The 24,773-nt window shown below is 39.4% G+C and overlaps 1 protein-coding gene across 1 annotated transcript in view; it reads right to left on the reverse strand.

The window, feature by feature from the left end:
• TIAM2 (TIAM Rac1 associated GEF 2) overlaps positions 1 to 24,773 on the reverse strand; it is a 167,422-nt gene that overhangs the window by 56,237 nt on the left and 86,412 nt on the right. Inside the window, exons 5-11 of the mRNA XM_059469054.1 lie at positions 24,247 to 24,682; positions 20,175 to 20,347; positions 18,818 to 19,042; positions 9,218 to 9,403; positions 8,122 to 8,268; positions 4,615 to 4,677; positions 204 to 368 (exon numbers count right to left, since the gene is read on the reverse strand). Coding sequence (XP_059325037.1) covers positions 204 to 368; positions 4,615 to 4,677; positions 8,122 to 8,268; positions 9,218 to 9,403; positions 18,818 to 19,042; positions 20,175 to 20,347; positions 24,247 to 24,682 — 1,395 coding nt within the window. The remainder of the gene's footprint in view (positions 1 to 203; positions 369 to 4,614; positions 4,678 to 8,121; positions 8,269 to 9,217; positions 9,404 to 18,817; positions 19,043 to 20,174; positions 20,348 to 24,246; positions 24,683 to 24,773) is intronic.

Raw genomic sequence — 24,773 nt, forward strand, 5'->3', positions numbered from 1 at the left:
AAAGAGAGCAATGTGCCTTAAGCATCTCCCTGTTGCTGTCTCATTATGTATTATTAGTATTATATGTTATCTCATTACTGTATTATTATATATAATGATAATCTTACCACAGTTTTCCCTATTCATGCATCCACTGATATACTGTGTTCCTTCTCAAGTCCACAGCTATTTACACGGAGCAATTGAGCATAAAAAATAAGTACCTTGCATGCCAAAGACAAAACATCCTCCACCCTGTGCTCTGGCTTGAGTGTCAGCGCCACAGCTTGGCCATCACAGAAATGAACGTATGTCTGTGTTTCCCAAGCATTCTCCTTCTGGATGCTCTCCGACACTGAGCTGTAGACATTCAAAAAATCGTCCACTTGCTGCTGGAAACAAGAGAGAAAAGTACAACATATATGAATGTTAAAAAACAAAACAAAAAAAACCAAAACAAAACATTTCAATTACATTAGCAGTTTGCTAATTTAGCTATAATTCAAAAACAGTGCTGTGTATTTCCCCATGGCAATCCAGGCAGAGTTCTGTTAACTGCTCTCATTCACTATTGAAGACCTGATTTTCTAGAGCTCAGATTGAACTTGCTGTGCTTTCCCATGATGGAGTTTCATGCCTTTGTCTCATACTAATCATTGATTTAACTGACTGTGGAAATATGTATCTACCTGGTTTTATATCACAGTGGAAATAAATTTTTAAGAAGAACTGCAACTACAATTTTACCTAACCAATACATGTAAAATAACTTGGTAAATAAATAGATAAATAAATAAATTGAATTCGTGTCATTTTGACAGAAAATGACAACAAAATTCCAGCAGAGAGCACTGTGGAGCAAGGCTAGCCATAAAAAAATAAAGGCCTAAAGTAGGAATAAAGTGTTCCTATTTTATTTACAGTTTGAGAACATTGTGTTTCATTGGCAGCAGAGGGTATTTTGCCTGTTTACCATTTTGCTTCACATTCTCCCTCTTTCCAACGCCACTCTGCTTAATCAAATAACATCAGTCCTAAATAAATTCCCTGTCACTTTCTCACCCTTCACTTTTACACTTTCTCCTGTACTGCACTTCAGGCTGCACGGTACAAAGGAAGCCACACAGGAAAAGACAAACACCAAGAGCTGTTCAGAATTTGGAGATATTATTTGGGTCAGCCTGTTCAGCACATCACTTAAATATCTATATCAAGGCATTTAAGTTTATGCAGATAGGGTCCCTTGATTCCCCATGCAGCCATAGAGAATAACTCAATGGAGTGGCAAGACTTCCCCCCAAGGCATATCTTAAGGTATCCTGAGCTGTTCCTAGGCATCCCTACTTCCTTTGTGCTTTTTGTTAGTATTTTTTGTTTGTTTGTTGTGCTGGGGGGATTTGTTGCCTACATAAAGACCCTTGATTACACAATTCTGCCCCTTCTCAACCGGGACACAAGCCCAAGGGTGCACCACAATTAAAAGCTGCTGTAAAAGCTGCACAGAGCCTCTTTTCCTTGCTGCAGGCAGCAAAGTTATGGACAACAATCTGGCAGTGGCAACAGAGAGACCAATATTCTTTATTTTTGCAAATAACAACTGTGGCTGTAAAAACAGTGAAGCAAGCAATCCTGTCCAGGTAATTACCAAACAATGCAGAAATACAGGTTACAGACAACCCAGACTGTGGCATAGTATTAATGTGATGCCAGAATAACAATGGTTTGGTGAAATAATATTAATGACTTAAGTCTTTTCATTAATCTTGTCTGTCTTGCTCAACCATCCCTTTTAACTAGTTGTACATGAAATTTCAATTAACACAGGTGATGGAAGTCCTACTGAAATTCATCAATTTATACATAACAGGAGTCATGTTCTGCTGCTGCAATTAACAGTGTTGAAATCCACACCAGGAGAAGTTTGACCTTGGTGGCTGTAGGTGCAGCCTGCTCGTAATGCTGGTGATGTTGAAGAAGATAATTCCTGTGGAACTCTAGTCCTCTCAGCACTAAATCAACTGCCTGAGAATGAAGCCTGACCTACCTCTACAGTGTAAATAACAGAAAGGAGAAAGGGGGCAAGGCAGGGAGGCAGTGAAAGATTAGCACACATGAGTCAGGCTGAATTTCCCTGGTGGCTTTCTCTGGGGAAAACCAATGCTATGCCTGCCTCAGCAAGGGAGGTTTGCAACTACTACATTGGTTTATTGCCCTGGAACCTGAAACGCTAGCACTCCAAATCTATGCAACGGAAATAAATCTCATTATTACCAGAGATGAAAAAAAAACCATAACCTCATATCATAGAGGATTAAGGTGATAAGAAATAGGTTCAAGGCCACCTTTTGATGTAAGCTTTTATAACAGGACAGAAAGCTTTGCAGCCAATGTGAACTACATCCTTTCCTTGCCATGTACACTGATGCTCAAGCATACAATTTGAGATAAACTTCCCTCTGTTATTAAGCATGACTGTGTTCCTTAACTGCAGTCAAGGAACCGTTGCTTGATCCACATTTTCCGTCTCAGAAAATCTGACATGAAAAGGTTTTTTGTTTTTTTTCCTGTTATGCCTGCAGTGACCAATTCCACAATAGTTCATTCATTCATTGCCACATGAAGTTATAACAACCCATCCAATTTTCCAGAAAGAGGCGCCAGGACTGTCACATGTTGTGCCACAGGGCTGCTGCAGGACCAATAGGTTACTTCATAATTTCCTCCCACTATTTGCCTCTAGTTTTATCATCCTTTTCAGGGAAAATACAGCTTCCCTGGAAGACTTCACTATTTGTCATACCCAGGCAGCATTTTATAAAAGTTTTGATGCTGTTTTTGGTTTTTTTTTCATTTTAAATCAGCAAAACCAGGCTGATGCCAGAGTAACGGTTTTCAAAGTTATGATGAATCATTTCTGAGTTGTTGTATGATTCACCAAAATGTCAGGATCTTAAAAATGCCCACGCTGTATTTAATACCCATTGAAAAAAGGTTTCAGAAATAGCACTGAAATAATAAGGAAAAAAAATGTTTTTCTAGCTCCAGAGGTCTGCTCAGCACCCTAAATCGTGTGTGTTTTTCTAGTCTTGAAAGACAAGCCTGCTAAATTTTTAAATCCTGGCCCAAAACCTTCAGCCACATTGACCTCTGATGGTCCCTCTCTACCTGCGGAACAGGACTGTGAGCCCCTGCCTGAATTTGGAGAAGGCTGTTTTACCTAGAGCTGGGACAAGAAGACAGACCTTATCCATTTGCTGACATTTCACCAAAGGGAGAGCATTTCATTCTGCCTGCTCTCTAGTTCAAAACATTTCTCTGTCTCCTAAGAAGGGTTCAGAGGAGTAAATGCTCCTGTTAGCCAGAGGATGGGAGAACCACAGCAGACCCTGTTGTATAAGGCTGCTGCATCAACCTCCCAGCCCCAAGGAGGTTGGTATCCAATCAACCAAGGGACCGGTGTCACAGCCCTTCAGGAGAAACTTCCAGGGCTGTGCCCAAGAGATTTGGTCACTTTTCATGCAGCAAACTTCTCCAGGTTTCAGCATGTTTGACCAGGAATGGATTGTGGTTGCTGTCTCTGAGATGGGAGATGGATGCCATCTCACACCATGGTACATTCTGGAGGAATATTTTGAGTGTTGTCTACAGGAGTTGATTTCAACCTGATAATTACAATCTATTTTGAAAACAGAGGAGTGATTTGGTTTAAATACTTTCCCACTCCAGAAAATAACTGGCAAGTGGCTAAGTAATAAAGGGAATTCTGGTATTTCAATCCATTTTTCAAAGAACAAACAAAACGTAAAGATACTTTCAGAAGGCAAAACAGTGTTACAGGATTACAGGACAGCTGCTGTCAGTGGGAGATGTCCTTCCACACTGGGGGATGGCAACACTGTGCCCTAGGGAGGCTGAAGGAATGGAGAAGGACTATGACTGAGGCCAGGCAGGCAAAAGCAGCAGATCTCCTTCTCCTGGGTATCAGGGAAGATCACAGCTATTTACTGGATAATGCTGCTGAGGGATGCTCCATTATTCTCCTTTATTTGGGCAATCTCCAGCTTTATATTAAATCTCACTTCTCTGATGGGATGGTCCATAGACTTTGCACAGACTTCATTGCCTTAAAACTCAAAATAAAAAGGTTCTGTTGAAGCAGACAAAGGGGAAAAATATATCCTGGGTTTCATTCATCCCTGGAAACCATTAAGATCAGAATGGATGGGATTCTGAGCAGCCTGATCTAGTTGAAGATTTTCATGTTTCTTGCAGGGGGTTGGACTGGAAGAGACCTTTGTAGGTCATCCAGTCCAACCCATCCTATGATTTGCCATACTGTGAAAAATGCTTTCAAACTAGCTTGGCCCCAAGTCTCTCTCACAGTGTTCAGACTGTATGCATTAATGTGTGAAGAAGCTTCTAGGGGTTTGGTTTGGTTTTTTAAAGCTTACCATGAATGCTCAGAAACTTATGTTGAAGTGGTTTCATTAGCAGAGTTATAATCCTCTCATCTAACAATAAATACATTTTATGAACCTTTTCAGGGTTTCTGAATCAGCCCTACCATTACATTAAAAAAATGCATTCAGGAATTCAAAGACATGATGATGCAGAATGAGAACAGGCATATCATACCTCAGCAGAGTTGGCTGAATTCTGCACACCAGCAAACCCATGTCCTCCTGCTGAATCAAAAACCTATTGAAAATACCACAGATAAATAAGTAGGTTGAACAAATAAACACCTTTGTTTCTGACCTGTTTTGGATAAACCCATCGAAAAAAACAAAAAATAAAATTAAATTAAGGAATATATATCAACCTGCTAAGCCCCAGGGATCTTTTGTACCTTTTTTTGATTTATTCTGACTAGAAGTAATAAAGAAATACAATTCTCTGCATATAAAGGAAATTTAAGTAGATTTTCTCTTTTAAGCTACATGCACACTCAGATTCAAATATGTATAAAATATGTTCTTGTTTTTTCCTATCTACTATTTAGTAATAAGATTAAAGTCATTTGCCTTCAAACCATACACTGTACTGGAATTATAAATTTCACCCTTCAGGATACTGTTAGGGAGAGCTACAAATCTCATCATGACTTCAAGAGACTATTTCAAATCTCTGTTGCTGGCTTCTAAAACCTCCTACCCTACAGTTTTTCATCTTTTCTAACCAGTTTTGTTGGCACTATTGATTGAAACTATTAGCTTAGCTTTAAAGGCATAGTAGACCCAAACCCCACACTATTAAGCAATGAAAGTAGCTGACTACTGTGTCTGCTTTGGAAGTGATGAAGGCAGGACCTCAGATGTGCATTGCCCACATGCTCTGGAAATTTAACTACTGGTATCTCACAAAGTTGGCAAGATTTTTATTATTTTTTTAACAAAATAAATGGCTATGGATACAAATATTTCAGTAATAAGGCTGGTGCAAACACAAGGATAGACCTATATACTTTATACATGACATTGAGATTTGCAAGTAATATCATTGCCCTCCTAAACTGCAAATTTAAAAACCATTTTTTCAACTCCTCCTGCAGTCAACAAATTAGGACAATATCAGACTTACAGTTGAGGTTTTGGGGGGTTCTGGTATTAGCAAAAGCCTTTCAGATAATCCAAGGCAACAAAGTCTCTAGATTTCATACAAAATCCAGTTTCTGCCAATGCAAATAAAAGGTACCACTTCTGAACTTCCTTGTCTCACCCACAGATATAATCAAAGTATTTTATTGCCTATGATTTGTCAAAACAGTTCACCATTTAGCCATAAGAAAGCAGATAAGCATTTAAGAAACTGAGGATAATGTGAGCCTAGACATCCTCCATCTGCTACAGTGCAGTTTTATTAACTAATTTGTAGAAGACTGAGCCACTCCATTAATGTTTACGAAAGCTTCCCAGCACAGAAACTCTGAACATTTTTATTAATGCCATAAAAATAAACAAGATAAAATTAAAAGCTTCCCTGACACAATGATCTTCAAGAACATACCATCTGATTTTGAAGCTAGGGTACTGTAGATTAAAGCATACCAGCTACAGTCAAATTAACTTAAATCCAAGAAAGCAAGACTTTTTTTAATCTATTGTTTGACAGAAACACCTCAACACAATGAGCAGAGAAGGAACCTCCACTTCTCTGCTTAACCCAGTTGGCTGAAAGAGACAAGAAAGTTACCCTCAGGCCTGTTCTGATTTTGATATAGAATTATGTGCATATACACAAGTCTGAGCAAGGATGTGGCTCTCTATTCAGCCATCTTCTAGGTTCATGGGTCAGTTTCCAAGCCATGCCCATAAAAATTCCTCACTTTTATGGGCAACACTAAGCATTTAAATTTCCTTACTTATATTGCAGGATGTTTAATTACAAAAAGAAAAAAAAAATCAAGAACTCCAGCTTGTCTATGAAAATGAAAACAATTTTGGACCACCTGGTTGCAAGGTTTGTAATAAGAAGGGTAAACACCCACTGGGGGCACCTCTGCCTGCGACAGGCCTCCCTTCTCTTTGCTCAGAACAGTACTGGGAGGGCAGCAGGAGCCTCCTCTCCTTGCCAGAGCTACAATATTCCCTGTCCCTGAGCTCCACAGAATCCCCTTCATGGGCTATAAAGCATAAGAGAAGACATATTACCCAGTTAAAAACAGGGCAAGGTATCAGCTCTGCTGGGAACAGAGCTAAAGGGTATAACATTCCTTCCCTCAGTGCTCATAGTAATAAAGAAATAGAGGTGCAGGACTCCCAGACCACACTCTGCTGCTGGGGAACACAGGGGAAGTTATGTGAAAAGGATGACCTAGGGAAAATTTCTCCTTTGGTTCCTTCTATTGTAAGGCAGAGTTTCATTAATCAATTTCACCATGCTAACACACCTCGATCAATATGCTAAAATGTGTAACAGGCAGAAGTTTAATGCCAGTGTAATACACAGATATTTACCTATTAAAAATATAAACCACTAGACCAGAAAATCCTGATGTGTTATTTTGCAACATGAAATCTGTTGGATCAGCTCTGTGTCTATAGCAGGACATGTACAGATAGGCTTGCTTAAATATTCCACACTATCACACATGCAAGAACAGCCAATTTTCAAGTGCTGATCAGAGATTTTGTGACTAATAAAATCAAGGGCCAGGAGCAAAGTTACCTAATGAACAATGCACAAAATACTGCTTTACAATAGCAACAGCAGCAATGGCAGAGGCTAGTGAATACAGTAGTGTTCTGAGTGAGAATGCACCTCTGTAACTTCAGCCTCACTGTCAAGAAGCGTCTCTGCTCTTATTTACCTTTTTTCAGGGAAAAGGCAGCAAACTTTTGTTTTGCATATAACTGAGCTTTTATTGAGAAAACACAGACTCCTGAAGTGTGGAGCTTGCACTAAATGTAAGCACGGGCCATTAGTTCCAGAAAGAGAAAAAGATGCTGTGGTTTCACCAATGGTGCAGCCCTTCAGTGGGGGCACACATCAGCATAATCCCTCTCCCTAGAGCCAGCCTGACCCTGCACACCAAACCTGTGCCAAGTCTTCAGCAAACTGGTTTGGCATTATTTGTCAGCTGTCTGTACTAAGAGCTGACTCCCTGCATGACAGCAGTCTTCTCCAGTGGCTAAAACGTACTTCCAGACACTGTATGTTGCTTTAAGAGGCCATGGCAAAGATGTCTGTCTTTGCACAGTCTCTTTTCCCCTTGAAGACTCACCTATGTCGCTATATTGAATTGCAACAATGCTTCAGAGTCCCAGCACAAATAAGCACACACTGTACTAAGGTCTGCGCAGAGAGGCTATCTTGAAAGAAACCCTACATCCAAATAGTTTGCAATGGACCAGAAGAGAAGTTTTGTTACAAATTCCAGCCTGATGTTCTAATGCTGACAATAATTAAATTACTGGGTCAAAGCCTGTCATTCACCAATCTTATTTATCACCAAAAAAAACCCAAATTAGACATATACTCTTCACAGGTGATGATCCCATTGCAAGTTTGCTACACCTACTGAAACCTTGGATGAAGGTTTGATGGACAAATGTCTTCTACCCTGTGCACCAACAGCACCTTGCAGAACGAACTCCAGGAGAGACAAGCCATTCTATGCCATCCCCAGCAAGTAAGATCTACCTGAGTTATGGAAGGTCGTTTTTCTTTTCCTTTTCTTGCCAATGTGTCCAGTCCTTTTAGAGAAGAAAACAAACCCTTCTTATTTCGAACCCTTTGGGACAGAGACAGGGTACGTTTCCTGAGAGCAGCTTCATCCCTGGAGCAGATCTATTTAAACACAAAGACAGAGCCTCTTGTATCACTTTCATAACAGCAAAATATTGACAGTTATTTCAACCTGAGGCATCAGATGGGGGCTGCTTCAGTTCATCTCAGTGTAACATGCCAAAGTGCAAGGACAATGTTTCAAGCTTTCAGCAGTGATGCTTGTTTCAGTATTCCAGTGGCATGGCAGCATAACCTTTTTGTCATGGGGCAAAATTAGAAGCCATAGGAAGGGAATATCTGAGAAAGTATTGCTCTGTTAAACAAAAGCTAATGAAAAGGCTCTGAATAAGAATGATAACCTATCATTCAGATATGAAATTTCTAGAGGAAGACAGACTCTTCAAATTGCCAAACATAGGAGGTAAATGCTATGGCTTTGAGTTATTAACAAGGAATGCACAAACCATACAGATAAAAACAGTGGCAGAGAGGACCACATTCCCTGATGGGTCTTTCAGTGCCACTCTTCAGACTTTTCATGCAGCAAATGTGGACTCTCTGCCAAGATCAGCCTTTCAGCCCTGCCAAGGTTGAAGGGCAGAGGCGAACCTTGCTACTGCTGTACTTCCCTTGAAGCTGACGGGGTGGCAACAGGTTACAGCTGAGGATCTCACTCCTTTAGAAACACACCCACAGTTTTTTTAAAAAGTGATATTTAATTTTGAATTGTTTCTAGCTTTAGCCTTTTCTAAGAATACTTCCTTCTTAGGAGGGACTGCAAGTCTGGAGTCCTCTGGGACAAAAAAAAAAAAAAAAAAAAAAAAGCCATGGCCATATCCTGCAGAAGAAAATGTATTTACAGTCAAGGAGCAGGCAGAGAGGGTGAGAAGGGTACAGGGCTGCCTCAGCAATGCATGTGGGTGCAGCCATGCATTATCCCAGCACAATTCCACATCTAAGCACATGGTGTTTTTGTGTAATACACCCATGGAAGTGCATTTGGACTTACCAGTGCATGGAAGGATGAGACAGAGAAAATGCCGAGCCTCCCCAGTGCCAATTTTGAAGGACGACTGGCAGCAGCCAAAAGGCTCTTGGGGTTTGGGAGCTCCCCACCTTGCAAACTGGCTAGGTAACATCGCATTCGGAAAAGGTCCATGTTAAATTTTTCCAGGTTTTGTTCCCATTGCTGGATCTGTTTGGATATAAAAAGGGACAATTAAATGGGGGGAAAATGCCTCTGTGGGCTGCACTGAAAATTCAAGCGCTTCCCCAAACCCTGAGTAAATTGCTTTCATCTGGTAGTATATGGATTAGATTAGTTATTCCCTGCCAAAACGCATTCAGTCATATTGTGTTACATCAACCCAAAAGATGACTTGAAATAAAACAAAGCTGGTGGTCTTAAACACATACTGACAAGATGAACATACCATGAACTTTGGGTAGTTTGATAGCCACAAAAACAGCTACATAAAAACACAACCCTGTGGTTCACAAAAGCTTGTTTTTTTGTTTTGTTTTTTTTTTCCTTCCCTCCCACCACCCCCTCCTTTTTGGAAATTAGTTTTGGGTTTTTTTAGCTTAGATTGTGTAGCTGGCTGGCTGAAAGCAAAGTAGAAAACAGATACTCTAACACATGTGAAAAGCAAAGTAGCTACAGTGGTAGGTTCTCTTCATTCTTTACTACCATCCTATGGTAGTAAACAGGAGACAATACTGCAAACTGCAAAAAATCAGCTATATAGACCCAATGCAAACCACTGTACCCAAAGAAGGAATGTAAACATGCAATTCTTACAATATATCTAGCACAGGTACATGAAGATGTAACAATTTAACCCAGTTTCAATGTAAAATCAGAAAATGAAGACTCAAATATTTACTAGACTGAAAGCTCTGAATCAAGGTTTAGATTACAGACTTTAAGTATTTGTGTTAATACACACTCATTTGAACATATTCACACACATTTAAAACATACACACTTATTTAAACATATATTCTTATGCACTGCACCGAAGTCAAATTTTGCTCTTCATTTCCCCAACTTACATACTGGTAGTAGCAGCAAAAATTCTGCCCTGGAGATTGTACAATTAATGTACATCACACAGTAATACTTATAGGTAGTGCAAATAAAAAAGGCAGCAAGCACACTGTCAAATGAGAAGGTAGAAAAGGCAAGGAACACAGATTGGGTACTGACAACTACTGAGCCCCTGACAACACTGAGCTTCCAATGTCAGCTCCAATCACTGCAGGCTCCCTGTTCAACAGGTGTTTAGGTCTGTGGACAAAGTTCATCACGTTTTCTCCAATAAGCCTTGGCTTCATACCTTTTCCTGGCACATCTGCCTCTCCCCACATGCACAGGACATTATCACCTCACACTGGGATTAGCCAAGGCTGGGACAAGCACCTTTGTGGCTCAGGAAACAAGCTGACAAATATAAAAAACTCAGGTGGACTATGCCCTTTAGGCTTGTTTAGAAGAAAAATCAGTTCAGTTTCCTTATAATGCTGCCAAATATTTCAAGAATTAAACAAGTATTTTGCCACTTTACTTTCAAGAATTAAGACGTAAGCAGAGAAAGGGCAAAATAGGCCCTGTTAACAACATGGTGCTAAGGTTTGTGCTACAACTGATAGAGATCCCACTCAGTCCAGCTTCCTTATATGTGTGCTCAAAAATTGTTGCATCGGTTACTTTTGGAAGTAAGAGGTAAATCTTATTTGGTGGGTAGGGTGAGAAATAGAAGACAATATACCATTTTGTACAGGTATGAATGCTAAACCGTAATTCACATTACACTTGAAAAATCTTTCTAAGAATGGCTATTAAAAGCAAAAGAGAGAATTTACAAAAGCTTACAATGAGATCAATTCTCAGAAATCTAGTGAAAATGGACAGAGACATACACATAACGAAGATGCCTTGTCTAATCTCTCATCACAAACATTTGAAACACGCATCCTCTGCACTACAGAAAGAATAATCTTTCTTTTCCCTGCGTTTATTTCATAATTTCCCCTTTTTTTCCCCTTTTCTTTTTTCTTTCTTTATACTCTCAGATGCCTCTCAGAGCATTTTTCTGCTTGCCAGTACTTTACACATGGGATGAATTCAATAGGAGATTGCAAGATGGTTTCTTTCTCTGTGTCAACATACAACTAGAATGAAAACATGGTTGTCAGCCCTTCACAAAGCCAAAAGCTACAAGCTCAGGTAATGTCTTTCCCTTCGAGATGACACCTCTGTGGGTACAGAGACAAGTCAACTTTTAATAGCTCAGGAAGAGAGCAAGCTTTGTTCTGGGCACTGCTGGAGTGGAGCATCCTGTCCTCACTGAACACAGGCTGAGAACAGGCATCCTTGTGTGTCTTAGGCCTTCTTCAAAATCCCCAGTAAACATTTGCATGAAGTTGCATTTTAAAATTAAAAAAATCTAAGAAAGGGAAGTGGGATACGACATGGGGGCATTCTGAAGAAATAATTAAATTACAGTGTTTATCAGTCACACAGGATACTGGCTAATCAGCTCCAAAAGCATTGGTAATCACAATGTTACATTTAATGGCATTAGCAAAAGCTGTAGGCAAGGAATTTCTGGGATTGTCTTGTAGTTTTATCAAAACCAGGGATGTCTGGAACCAATTGCAGACCATGAACCAATACCAGCTGCTATTTGTCTAGGGCTTTTAAACTATGATAATTCTTCCTAGAGATTTATATTCTTGAAGAATAAACGGGAGAAGCACACAAATAAAAAAGCAACAACTTCAAAGCACAGTATGACCTGGTCCATGAAGTTAATTTACAGCCTGCAGACTCACTGCTGCAATCCCTATTCTGCTATTGTGTGAGGCAAATCTCTGGCCCACGTGGGAGGACTACCCGAAAGAAGGCTCAAGGACTTAACTTCATCATGCACAGAAAAGACGGCCCTTTGAAATCTGCTCAAAAGCAAACAGGAAAATGTGGATGCAGCAGACAGCTGTGGGAGCAGGAATGGGCAATAAAGGCCAACACCAGCATGAAGTGAGTCCAAAAAGAGATAAGAGATATGGCCAGAAATGAGGCATACCAAGACAAGTGAGCACACATGAAACATGAAAGCATTAAAGGGTTTGTCCAGAGGAAAGGGAGGATATCATTGTCAGTCCAGGGAAATGTTAAGCAAAGATTTCTTGGTTTAATGGCAGCATGAAACCGCTTGGAAGAAAGGCAAGAGAGGGCCACCCAAATAAAAGTATTGAACCTAGCAGAATCCTATAAGGTAGGGTGGAAAAGGAAGCTGTGGTAGAGAGATAAAAAGGAGTAAATATGTGGAAAGCCTTGAGAATTATTTAGCCTGGGCCACCAAGAGAACTCATGGAAGGAAGCCTGGTGCAAGGACAAGACAGTAATTACGTGAGGGATAAGTTTTAGCATCAAAGACTTAGAGCAGGAATGATTTATTAAGAGTTAACACACAAAGGAAGATCAGCATGGTACTTTTGGCAGTACTTCAGCAGTAAGATCACTTTCAGAACATAAATAGTCAAATGTTCTCCAGGTTAGTGAAAAATCAGTTCAGACACTAAGAAAAAATCGCAAATTAATTACATTTTAAGTCACACAAACAGAGGAGCTAAAGAAAGTTGTTTGAAAGCAAGTCTCTCTCAGACCAATAAACCTGCTTAGTTTTCTATAGCTAAACTTAAAAGTGGGAGCTTGGGAAAACAAGGGGTAAATATATACATGCTAACAGTTTCCAGCATGTGATTTGGGGATCCATAGCTCCTACATGCTCCACAGTTCTCTCTGCAGGTGACATTTGCAGTGGCACCAGCACCTCAGCTGGAACAGGTTTATGGTTTTCAGGCTGGGAAAGGGAAGGCCTCAAGAGTCCCAGCGAAGGCAGGGTGGCTCAGGGATGGCCCCTGGCCCCTCATCCTTCATCCATCACAGTGCAAACAGTATCTTTTGGGGGGCTGAGGAAGAACTGTTTCATTTGCAAGCACATGCTTGGTACAAAGCAAAAAGAATTCAGTATAATAAAACCCAAACCAGCCTGTGAATGGTGTAAAGCCAGGCCAGAAATTACACCATATCAACTCAATGTAACAATACCTCAAGGACCCAGAAGGAGGATAGAAAAACTTCCTGGACAGCTCACCTGATAACACCAGCTTTTCATTTGGCACCTATTCAAAGGAGCACGAAAGAAAAGATGCACAGGAAGGAGGGTCTTCTCCCAATACTTCAGCCTTCAAAATTGATTTTATTGAGTAGTAGTTATACAATACAAAAGCATGAGGGCCTTGCTGACACAATTCACTATCTATAGCAATAAAAATTCTCAATTTTTCCCTACACAACATCTTATTTCCAGATGGAAAGTGTCTCTGCAGGCTGATGTAGGGAACTCTGTGGATTGAGAGGAAACTTCTGCTGCTGTTTCATATGTACAGCTTTTCAACCACATTACAAACAACACCAAACTCTTTGCATTCCAGTCCCTGGTTCTCAGACACAATTCATATTGTATCCATCTGGAAAAATGAGTCACTTGGTTTCTGGGGACAGGGAGCAGATTTTTATTGTCATTACTTTCTAAAGAGAACTCGAAGAAGCAAAAACATCACTCTTCCAGAAATTCCATTACTTTAAAAAACAATACTGAGATGCTATCATAACTTTTAGTTTAAAGAAATAAAGAAGGCATTGTAACAGAGTACAACAACACTCATGTGAAATTAGCCACACTTTATTCTTCATCTGCATGGTGACTTAAAAAAGGTTAAGAAATCTTCCTGAAATAACAAGACAATGGAGGGTGTTTTTTCAATAAATGTCATCTTTTTGGATGCATTGGAAGAACAGAATTTTCATAATTTTTAACCAAAACAGACCAAGGTAATTGTATTCCCAATACCACTGATAGCACAAAAGTGGACACGTATGTTACATCTTGTTGAAAATCCAATGGAAATTGGTGGTACCATATATAGGTCTACAGCTAGGAATGTAAGTAAGGAAGCCACTGAATTTTATTATCCAGCTGCCCTCTCCAAAACCCAGACCACCATCCCTTTCTGAACAGGCTGCCCATTGTATGAGATAATGCTATGCAACTCCACAATAATTTTTCATTACCTTATGCTAAATTTTTGCAAAACAAAGATGAAAATTCACGAATCTCTAAAACAGTAACATCAGTGCAGAGAGAATGGAGATGAACTTCCCTAACCTTCTGTCTGCCTACTCACTTCACTTGCAGTCTTCTGCTGCGAAAGAGAAGCACTTTGCTAATGATGTAGGGAAGGTACAATGAAGTAAAATGTAACTGAAGAGTAACACCTGGAAAGATATTGAACCAACCTCTCAGGAAGCAGAGATCTGCTTTAGCCAGTTCAAAGACCACACAAACTGAAGGTCTGTTCTAACAAGCTTGGACTTTTTTTTTTTTTTCTTTTTTTTTTTAGTTTAAGAGGATATGGAAGAATGAAAAATTACTATGCATTGAGATTCCAGCTGAATTTGTCCGCAGCAAGGATGGTGTGTGTTAGCAAAGTTCCCTGAAAAGACTGTCTTTGAGTGTTGTTGAGAATTTGGATCTCAATGTCAGAAAATACTTCATCAGATGTTTTATAGAAAGTTAAGACATGAAATTTGAGCTTTGTGGAGGCTGAAGAATAAATTTCCAGACCTATTCCAATCATCCTTCTTCAAATGTGAGAGAAAAGAGAAAGAGTCAAGTAAATTTTAAAAACACAGCAGTGAAGCTATGCTCTTTGTAAAAAGCTGGAGACCACTACAGGGAAAGGAAAAAAGAAAGAAAGGTACTAATGAATTTAATGACTACCCAGAATAAGCAGATCACCATCTTACTGATCTATTTTTTTTTATGGCAACAGACAAACTACTTTTAGGTGGAGGACACATTTGAAAACTTACAAAAAAAGCATATCCAAAAAAAGCATGTTCCTGGTCTTCTCACTAATGCTTCACCATTTCAGTGCCTGCAAGTAAATACACATGTTCCTAACCCTCTGAAAAGTTAAGAAGTATAGGCAGAGAAAATATGAATTACATCAGAAACCTCTGAATAGCACGGAAAACATGATTATGCCAACATATTAAAATTTGAAGACAAAACTCCATAATGCTTTCAAGCAACTATTAATCATGCTATTGTTCTAAAGTGAGACATCAGTATAGACTTATGCACCAAGTACATAAACAATTACACAAGGGCTGCAGTGGTCTCTCTTGCGAGATAGATTTTCCACCCCATTAAAACCAGTTCCGCAGGCAGAGGCAGCTTCACTTCTGACTTTAATGTGCAATATTTTGTTAAAAGAGCTCTCTTTGTTAAGAGAGAGATTATTGTCTGAATAAATGCTAATAATCCCTTTCACTAACAGGGCTCTGTATTCACAGCAAACACTGTGGTTTCTCTAGCAGATTAAACATCTAGGAAAACTAAATAAAATTAAAGAAATGCTTTAAAATTCATCTTGGCACCAGGAGATTTTCAGACTTGCTACCTTTTGTCCTAATTGTCTTCACTTGAGGAAGGAAGTTACATGTTGGGAGAATATCCTCACATACAACCTATTTATTTCACATAGTAATAATAAGCATACATGGCTGTAGGTAGCATGTGCAGACTCCAGATTTCCAGCCACATTGCCATCTTGTAGATGCTTCACTGGTCTCTTCTAAACTGACCAGCATTACCAATAGCTTTGTGAAGGGCTACAATTTTCTCTTAAACACTTTAAAAGTCTATTATTATTATTATTATTATTATTATTATTATTATTATTATGCCAGTAAACCCAGCTAGAGAGAATCCGTCATGTAAGCCACGAGACTGAAAACATTTCCCAACCAGTCTGATAGCATATAAACAACATTTGATACCATATAAAACAGATTTGATAGCATGTAAACCAACAATTTCACTAGAAAAACAATGTTTTCTTTGTCTCTGTTGTTGTTTGTTTGCACTTCTGTTTAGCACTGTTTTAATCAATTGATTGCCTTCAAATTCACAAAAGTTACCAGACAGAACTGGATGAGCTTCTCTAGTCTAATTGCTGGACACCAAAAAAAAGTGTGTCAAAATATATCAAAATACCCATAACAACTTTAGAAGTGCAAGTTTCATTAGTACAACTGTCTTTCAGGTGGTAGAAACTGTGAAATACAAAAGGTTTTGCTTGCTTTTAAAGCCTTGAGAATTATTAAGTCTTCAGCAGAGAAGTATGGGTGTTAAGTCAATACAGAAGTGAAAGAGTAAGTTGACATTTGGTGGTTGCTTTTCTGAGGAAGGAAAAGGAGAAAGGCTATAGAAATCAGAATTTCCAAGGTAACTCCCCAGTGAAAATAAATTCTTTTTATGTAAAAAACCACCACAGTCCTTCTGAAGTCAATCACACTGTTTCCGCTGGCTTCCCAAAATAAATCATCAGTGACGATTTCCAGCACAGAATGCATTCTTGAGAAATACAGTATTGGCAATACTATGTAATTCAGCATGGAGGAATAATATCTGCCTCATGATTGACACATCAACAAATTTACACAAAACCAAAACCAGAATTTATATTTTCTTGTTTCTCAAAATAGGCAAAAGACAACTAAACACCCACAGTTACTAAACAACTATAGCTACATATATGCAAACTATTCCCTCAGGAATAACATTTTCTCAAAATCATTACCTTACTAAGTATATTAAGAATTTTCATACTAATTGCATGAAGATTTTCTTTTTTCTTTGCAAAAGCCAATCTGAGACAACAAATTAGAAGATTAGGCAACTGAGTTATCTATCATTTTTTCTCTGAAGTGACTACGCCAGCAAACCTTAGGTAATTGTAAGGAGAGATTTTAAAGAGATCAAAGGGATCAAGAATGGAGAAAATTCTTGCTATAAATTTATTCTTTGCTAACTACTGGATGCTTGCAGTGATCCATTTCATTCTTTGTGCCAATGGTCTGCCCCCATTCAATGTTCTGAGACACACATAGACAGAAGATTAACAGGAATATATCTTCTGCAGTCCAGAAGATGGATTTCAGTTCTACAGAATGAAGCTAGCTTCTTACAGAGCTGAAAAACAATGACAATTCTTCAAGGACAGAACACCTAATTAGCAGATATTAAGATAGATCATTAATACTCTTCAGCTGACTCTAAATTAACTACTAAGAGGAATATCTGATGAGGGAGGGATAAATGAAGTTAATATACATCAGGATTTTTCCTCAGTGCATCATATGTTACAAGCACTAGACATCTATAGAAATCTGTATCTTCTCCTAGGTCTCAAAGCCTACTGCAATAAAAGGATGCTTAACATTTTTCCTCCTCCATTCACCTCACTCAGCTCTGGACCATGAAATAAAGTGACCTGGAAATAAATTATGAACATCTGAGCACACAAAGGGCTTATGAACATCTGCACTGCAAATCCCTACACAAACCTGCATGTTATTTGAACTCGGCTCATAGAGCTTCAGACTCAAGTGTGCCACAAGAGCTTGGCAGTGACGTCAGTACTACTTAGTCTGCTCTTCATCAAGTCCAAGCCAGTAGAGTAAGAATTTTAAATATTATAAGCATCAAATTGCTGAAACAACAAGTGTTTCGTTAACAGAAGAAAAATAATTATGCTGTATTGGTTTGAAGGAAGTAAACCTCATTTGCTACTAAAGGGGCCATAATATGCAGCATGAAGTACTGACAGAGGAATAGTTATTCTGACTGGAAAGGCTCTCAAAGATCAGTCAATCAGTTCAAATTATCAGAAGTCTTCTGTAAATGACCTAATAAAACTAAAGATACAGCAGCCTCAGTTCACAGACATATGTAGGCTAAACTACTAGACAAGTTTAGTGCAGAAGAAGCTGTGGGTAGCAAGGTCGTTGACTGAACATTAAGCATGTCTAAATACTTAAAGCATCTTTTTGCCTGTTACTGTCTGCAAAACTGGGGGCATGGGCAAGACATCAACACTGCACGATGTACTTCCATAAGGTATCCCTGGAGTCATTCCTGGCTCGCATGCTAGAACTGAGAGCAGAGTAAGGCTTCATGTTTGTTCACTACCACACAGACAATCAGGTGATCATTAGTCGTGGCTAAATTTCAACTGGAAGCACATGGTTTTGTCTGCCACCACACAACTAAAGTCGGAGGAAGGACTAAGTATTCCTCATGTGCGGTCTTAAGTTGCAGAACAATACTGCCAAGCACCTACTCTTCAATCTCTTCTGCAATATAATAATAAATTATTCACAGAACATACTGTATATTCTGTGCTATGCAATGTAACAGCTAGATCTTATTAACATAAAACAGTGAAAATTAATTACATTTTTACAAAAGAGACAAGAAAAAGCTTTGTGCTCTTGAAACAGAACAGTCTGATGTGCAGCTTCAGGAGCCTGCCTCCTGCACTGCTCTGGATTGCTGTAGAAACCTGGCAATAATTACAACCACTGTGCCAGCTATGCTAAGACAATTACTCTCAGGCCTAGAAATCACAAATAGAGACCAAAGCAATAATTATGATAAATATGCTCTCATAAAAAAATTATTTCCAGTACCTGATTTTCTATGGCCTTTCTGTTTTTCGGATCGCTAACAATCGAGAGCTGCAACTCTGCCATCTTTTTCATTTTGCCATCCATGTCAATCTTCTGGAAGAGGCTCTTGGTCTGATTTTTCAGCAGTCTGACAGTGTCCTCTTTCCCAAGCTTCTTTGCAAAGAGGGAAGCACAGGCTGAATGTATGGCAGTAACCCAGTTTTCCAGATCCGTCTGACTTGTTGCCTGTGAAACCAATCAATGGTGCAACGTTATGGACAGATAAGAGAAAAATAAAATAAAATCAACAGCTCTAGGGCATGAAGCACTTGATGGGCTCACTGTTGCCTTAGGAACTTTATCTTGATCAAGTGAAATAAAGTTTTCTTTAGAACTGAGCAAATAAAGGTAGTCTGAGATTTTCCTACACTCCATCATGACTTGTCTCCAAACCCCAGCTTCTGCTTCTTAGACCTGCAAAGTCTAAAAGCCCCAGAAGGACAAGAGCCACATAAGCTGTGGGAAAGATGTGACTGTCATCTTTCATCCCTCCAAATAACTAAAGTAATCCCTACCAGATATCAAAGACAAACCTTCTTCACTGCTGTGACAGCAGAGAAGATTTTATATGTGAGGTATTTGCTTACTTAAAAAGTGCCAAGTTAGTGGAGAGGCAACATCGAGGTAAAGAGAATGCAATCTGCATGAAGTATCTCTGGAGATATGTACAAGTGTGCCTATGAATCAACATGTTTCTATGCAGGCAGTTCCACATAACCCTGTTCTTTACTGACATTTCCAGTGGTGCCCTTGAGCAACCCAGGTATTTTGATTATTTTTAGCTCTCTTTCTTGAGTATCTTGCTCAAGCAAACTCTCTGTGGCCAGCAGATTCAGGGTTGAACACACCATTCTGTAAGGGTGGAATGCTAATAAATGTGAAAAAAATTGATAAAAAGTTGATTTTTAGAAGCTTGTGATCAACCAGGTACCCAGAGCTTCTTGCAGATTTGTGGTCCTTGTTCTTTTTGTTTCTGAACCATATTTGACTGAGCCAACTGATGTATGATAAAAAGTTGATTTTTAGAAGCTTGTGATCAACCAGGTACCCAGAGCTTCTTGCAGATTTGTGGTCCTTGTTCTTTTTGTTTCTGAACCATATTTGACTGAGCCAACTGATGTAATACCCGCAGTCATATCATATATTTAATATTATAATAGTGTAATGCAACAGTGCAGTCGTGCTTTTATTTTTAAGTCAACGGCAGAAACATGATGTGTGTGTAAACGTGTACATACCATCATATAGATACATGTGTAGACTCACAAACACATCCTAAAATGGAAATAACCACCAAGTTGTGCATGCATCCTATTACCTGAAATAGGTAGACATCTCCAAAAGAATTGCTGAGACAGAACACATTTTCTTTCTTGGGATGTTCTGGCACAGACTGAACTATACTGTCTTCTGCAAACAGCGCATATCGAGGCAAACTGCTCTGCTCCATTGAGTTCCTTCCATAGGTCTCATAAAACAGTAGAGTACAACCTTTTGCAGTTCAGAGGGACAAAAAAAAAAATATGAGGAGAAAGTAAGTCATGGATCTCCCAACATTACATAGTGTTTTTGTGAATTAAGACACCCTTCAGAGACTGGGAACATCAGTTCCACTCCTCTTCCAAAACAGATAAAAAAAGGACAATCTTCTACACAGAAGAACAGTTAATGATCAATTTGCCAATGAAAAGCTGAAATAGACATCTAATAGGGCCACAACAAACATTTATGGACTTTAAATAAATCAAGACACCTCAATATGGAAGCATCCAAGGGTTAGGGTAGGATGGGGTTTGAGCAATCTGCTGCAGTGAAAGATGTCCATGCCAATGGCAGGGGAGCTGGACTAAAGGTCCCTTCTAACCTAGAATATTCTATCAATAAACTCAGCCTATTAAAATGTTAAGGCATGTAGAAGAGATTAACTCCTGCTTAGTTAAATCAGCTTTTGTGTTTCTTTATTAAATTGAACCAACTCTCTCATAACAGCCACTTAAAAAATCTTCATATTTGTTGAAAAGATTTGCAGAACCCTTTGTCTCCATACAACATGTTTAGTGAATAAACTTCTCAAATTTAAACCAGATTTCCTTGAATCTAGCTGAAAATTGGAGACTCAGACAATTCTGAGCAATTTAAAACAGTTTAAAAGGGCTGAGTTTGAGCATGTTCAGTCTTGTAAATAGCGTAATATCTAAGGTATGAAGCTTGTATCCAGAAAACAAACTTCATCCTTGATGACAGCAGTCCCGAGTATAACAAGTGGAATTACTTCTGGAGGAGAGTGGAGGAGACTTGATCCCAGCAGAGGACACTTGATCCTAGCCCACAGCAGTATGACTACAGGGCCGAGTTGCCTCTGGCAGCGATGCTGGCTCGAGAAGGGCCTGTGCCCTCCATCCCTTTCCTTCCTGCCTCGGTATAACCCACTGTCCTCCAAGATGCACCAATCTGCCTGTTCAAGGGGTCATGGACTGGAGTGCACTTCTAAAATACCATTACAAAGGGAAACCCATATCAGAGATTTCTGATCAAATCATCTGTTAACTGACAAGTTTCTAGAGTAAGGAATCTAATACATAGAAATACCTCTATACTACATAACTGCACCTTTTCCTGTTAATGTCAAAAGCTACTGGCAGAATATTTTGGGTAAGAAGAAATCCTATAGAATTGGTCCTATCTATTCCATTGGGCAGCCCTCACTTTATCTTCTTTGCGCCACCAAAACACTTGGAGATCTCTGCAGTTGGAAAAAGGGACATGGTTTGTAACACTCTGCATATCAGAAATGTCACTTGAACATAACAGGGCAAACTAAACAAACAAAGCCAAGTCTTTTGTATTCAGCAGCAGCAGCAACTTATAACCACTTCCACTTCTGCATTTTAGGAAAGTGCAGAAGTTTAAAGTTTTTAAGATTTATTTTTAAATATTTCCATATTCCCATATTTCCCCTATTTGTTCTAACTCAAGATAACTCATATTTTATCCTGAGTTTATATGTACACAAATTTGAAATTTTGAAGGGCATGTTTGTATGCTTCGGTGTATGGAACCCCAGGTATATCTTTAGGTCAAATCCAGTGATCCCTGGAAGCAGCTAGTTTCATAAGGTCTGTCAGACCCACAGGGACTGATTATTGTCCAAATATTTCAATTAAAACTTGAGCTGAAGAGAGAGAGCAAAGGGAAAGCAATTTCCCTCATTAAAGGAAACTAATTGGACAGGACAGATGGAAAAGAGAGTTTCTCTTGGTACACAGTTACTATTCAGGCTCAGGTCTTGGTGGCCCTGAAAGCGGAGCAGAGGCCTCAGGACATGTATACTTTTAAATCTGGCAGGTAACTAGACGGTTATAAGCCTTCTGCATATTATAATTAAACACATCTCAACAGAGTGCAAATAAACATGCTGTTCTCCATTTACATATTTAGAGTCATGCTTTAAAATATCTTGGCTATTTAAACTTCAAGAACAAATTAAATACTGATTCATTCAAAAACCTGTATAAAGAGAACCAAAGCAAGTGCCTTGATCTTGATATAGTGATTATGAAAACAGAATTATGCCTTGATATCCATACAGGCAAGTTTATTTTGGAATCAGAAGTCTCCACAGGAAAATAAAGGTAAGAGATCAAGGAAATTAGGAATGTATATTTAAAACAGCTAGCAAAGTGCAAAAGACTCTGTACCATGAATGAAGCCAGATCAACCATTGAAGTAAAAAGCATTCTATCTAACAGTTATAATGTTAAAAGTTAAAGCTTTTTCCAAAGAACTTTATTATTCCTTTTTTTTTGGTAGCTGCAGAAATTCAGGTAGTAAGAAGAGACAAAATTTTTTCAAAATCACCAATAAGCCAACTTTATAGCCAAAAAAATGAACATGAAGCACCTAAATTGCTTGCCAGAGCTTCATTATCCCAGAAATACACAAACTACTAGTTTATAACATATTTCAGTTTAGAGTTTTGATAGAATTGTTTAGAAACTGTATTTTAGAAGAGGAAGATTAAACTATATTCACACTCCATAACACAAATACACACAATAAGAGGGTGGAATTTAGGTGCTGTTTTTCCCTTTGTATACACTGCTTGTAAGCATGAATCATGCTATGTGATGATGCTATCAGGACAAGTGATTTAAACTGCTATGCCTGCCTACATTTTGATCACTTGATAACAAGTCTCTGAATTTTTAGGCAGAATTGCCTCATTCTAGTAAGTTTGCTTCTTTTCAATCAGCACTATCAAGCAGAACATTACCAGGACTTACTGTTTGCTGTTCATTTTTCTTCAAGTCTACACTCACTGCACAATTTTAAAAAGGGCAACCTGTGGCAAAGTTGCCATTTTCTCTTCTCTAGTCCCAGATATGATAGGAAATTATCAAGCTTGATCATTTCCTTGCTCATTAACTTAGTATCTGAAAGACAAATCCTTTGGGTGCAATTCAGTATATTTACTGAAAGACAAATCCTTTGGGTGCAATTCAAAATTTAAAAAAGACGTATTAACTCACCCAATAAATTTCCCTTCCTCCCCACAATAGATATTATTTTCCTTCTCACATTTCCTGAACCCTGTACACGTCTCACAGCACCCTCTGAGCACAAATGGAGCCCAACAATCACACCTGCAGCAGCCCCCTTGAGCGGATTCCCCTCCCATGGGGCTGTTTTCACATCAGGAGCAGCTGCAGGAGACGGGAAGCTGGGCATGCCAAAAGCCAGAAGGGGTTGGTATTGCTGGGAGCAGAGAATGTGAAAGACCTGCTTTCACAGGGAAAAGGAGGGAGACCTTCAACCCCTGGGAATGGTTGCCTTGGGCACCACTTCAGCTTCCCCTGCTCTGAACCACACACACTTCTCTGTGTAAAGGCTCTGGCACTGGGAGTTCACCTCTCCATTATACTGCGACCTAATGTGCTAGAAATGAACAAAACATTTTTTCAATAAACTAGCCCATCCTTCAGTAAATTTCATAGCAGAGCCTAAGGAACTGTATCTTTAACAAGGAATTGGGCTCCAGCAACTTCGGACCCTTAAATTTTGGTTCAGTTCAGTCTTTGATCTCCAAACATCTAAAAGCATCTTCTAACTCCCCAGTCTGATTGAACACACAAATTAGGAAGTCAGACAAAACAATTCCCACTATGATATGAAACACAAGGCTGCACACAATCCCAAAGACATTGAGCAATACCTCAGTTCAGTGGGCTGCCTAGGCACAAGTTCCACTTTAGCTGGTGGGTAGACCTTGTAAAGTTAGGTGTGATTTTCTGATGCCCCTAAATCTGCTAACAGAAACCAGCAAGCATGAAATGCTGCTGAGACACAACAGAAAGAACTGCCAAGATGAAGGATCAGCGCGGTGGTTTTACCTTTGAGTGTAACCCAGTACTGCTTCCACTTCCGTCGTGTGACCAGCTCCAGCTTCTTCTCCTTCTGCAGGGTCACCAAGGGTTTGAAGAACAGCCACCCTGCCTTGCGCACCACTCCTTGCTCTTTCTCATACAGCAAATCCAGCTGCTCCAGGGAGCTAAGGGACTCGCCACTGGAGTCTTCTGTTTCCGACGAGGTCTCCATGTTCTCCAAGTTCATCCTGCTCATCTCCAGCTCACGCATGAAGTTCTCATAAATGTTCTGCCTCAAGGCATCACTGCTGACAGCATTGGTGGACTCGCTTCTCTGGGACAGGGCATGGCTGGAGCCAGAAGACCACAGTAAAGAGGAGAGCTGTGATGGTGCCAGTGTGTCTGTAGTGAAGTTGTCCATTCTGCTGTCAAAGTAGTCACTCCCATCTTTACACTTTGGCTCCTGTGCATAAAAGGAATTTATCTGCCATCAGCCACCAGAGCTATGATCAAAAGACACACCTCATTTGTCAATTAAATTTTTTTCATGTTTA

This window comes from Ammospiza nelsoni, chromosome 3 (genome assembly GCF_027579445.1).
Source record: "Ammospiza nelsoni isolate bAmmNel1 chromosome 3, bAmmNel1.pri, whole genome shotgun sequence".
NCBI classification, from domain to species: Eukaryota; Metazoa; Chordata; class Aves; order Passeriformes; family Passerellidae; genus Ammospiza; species Ammospiza nelsoni.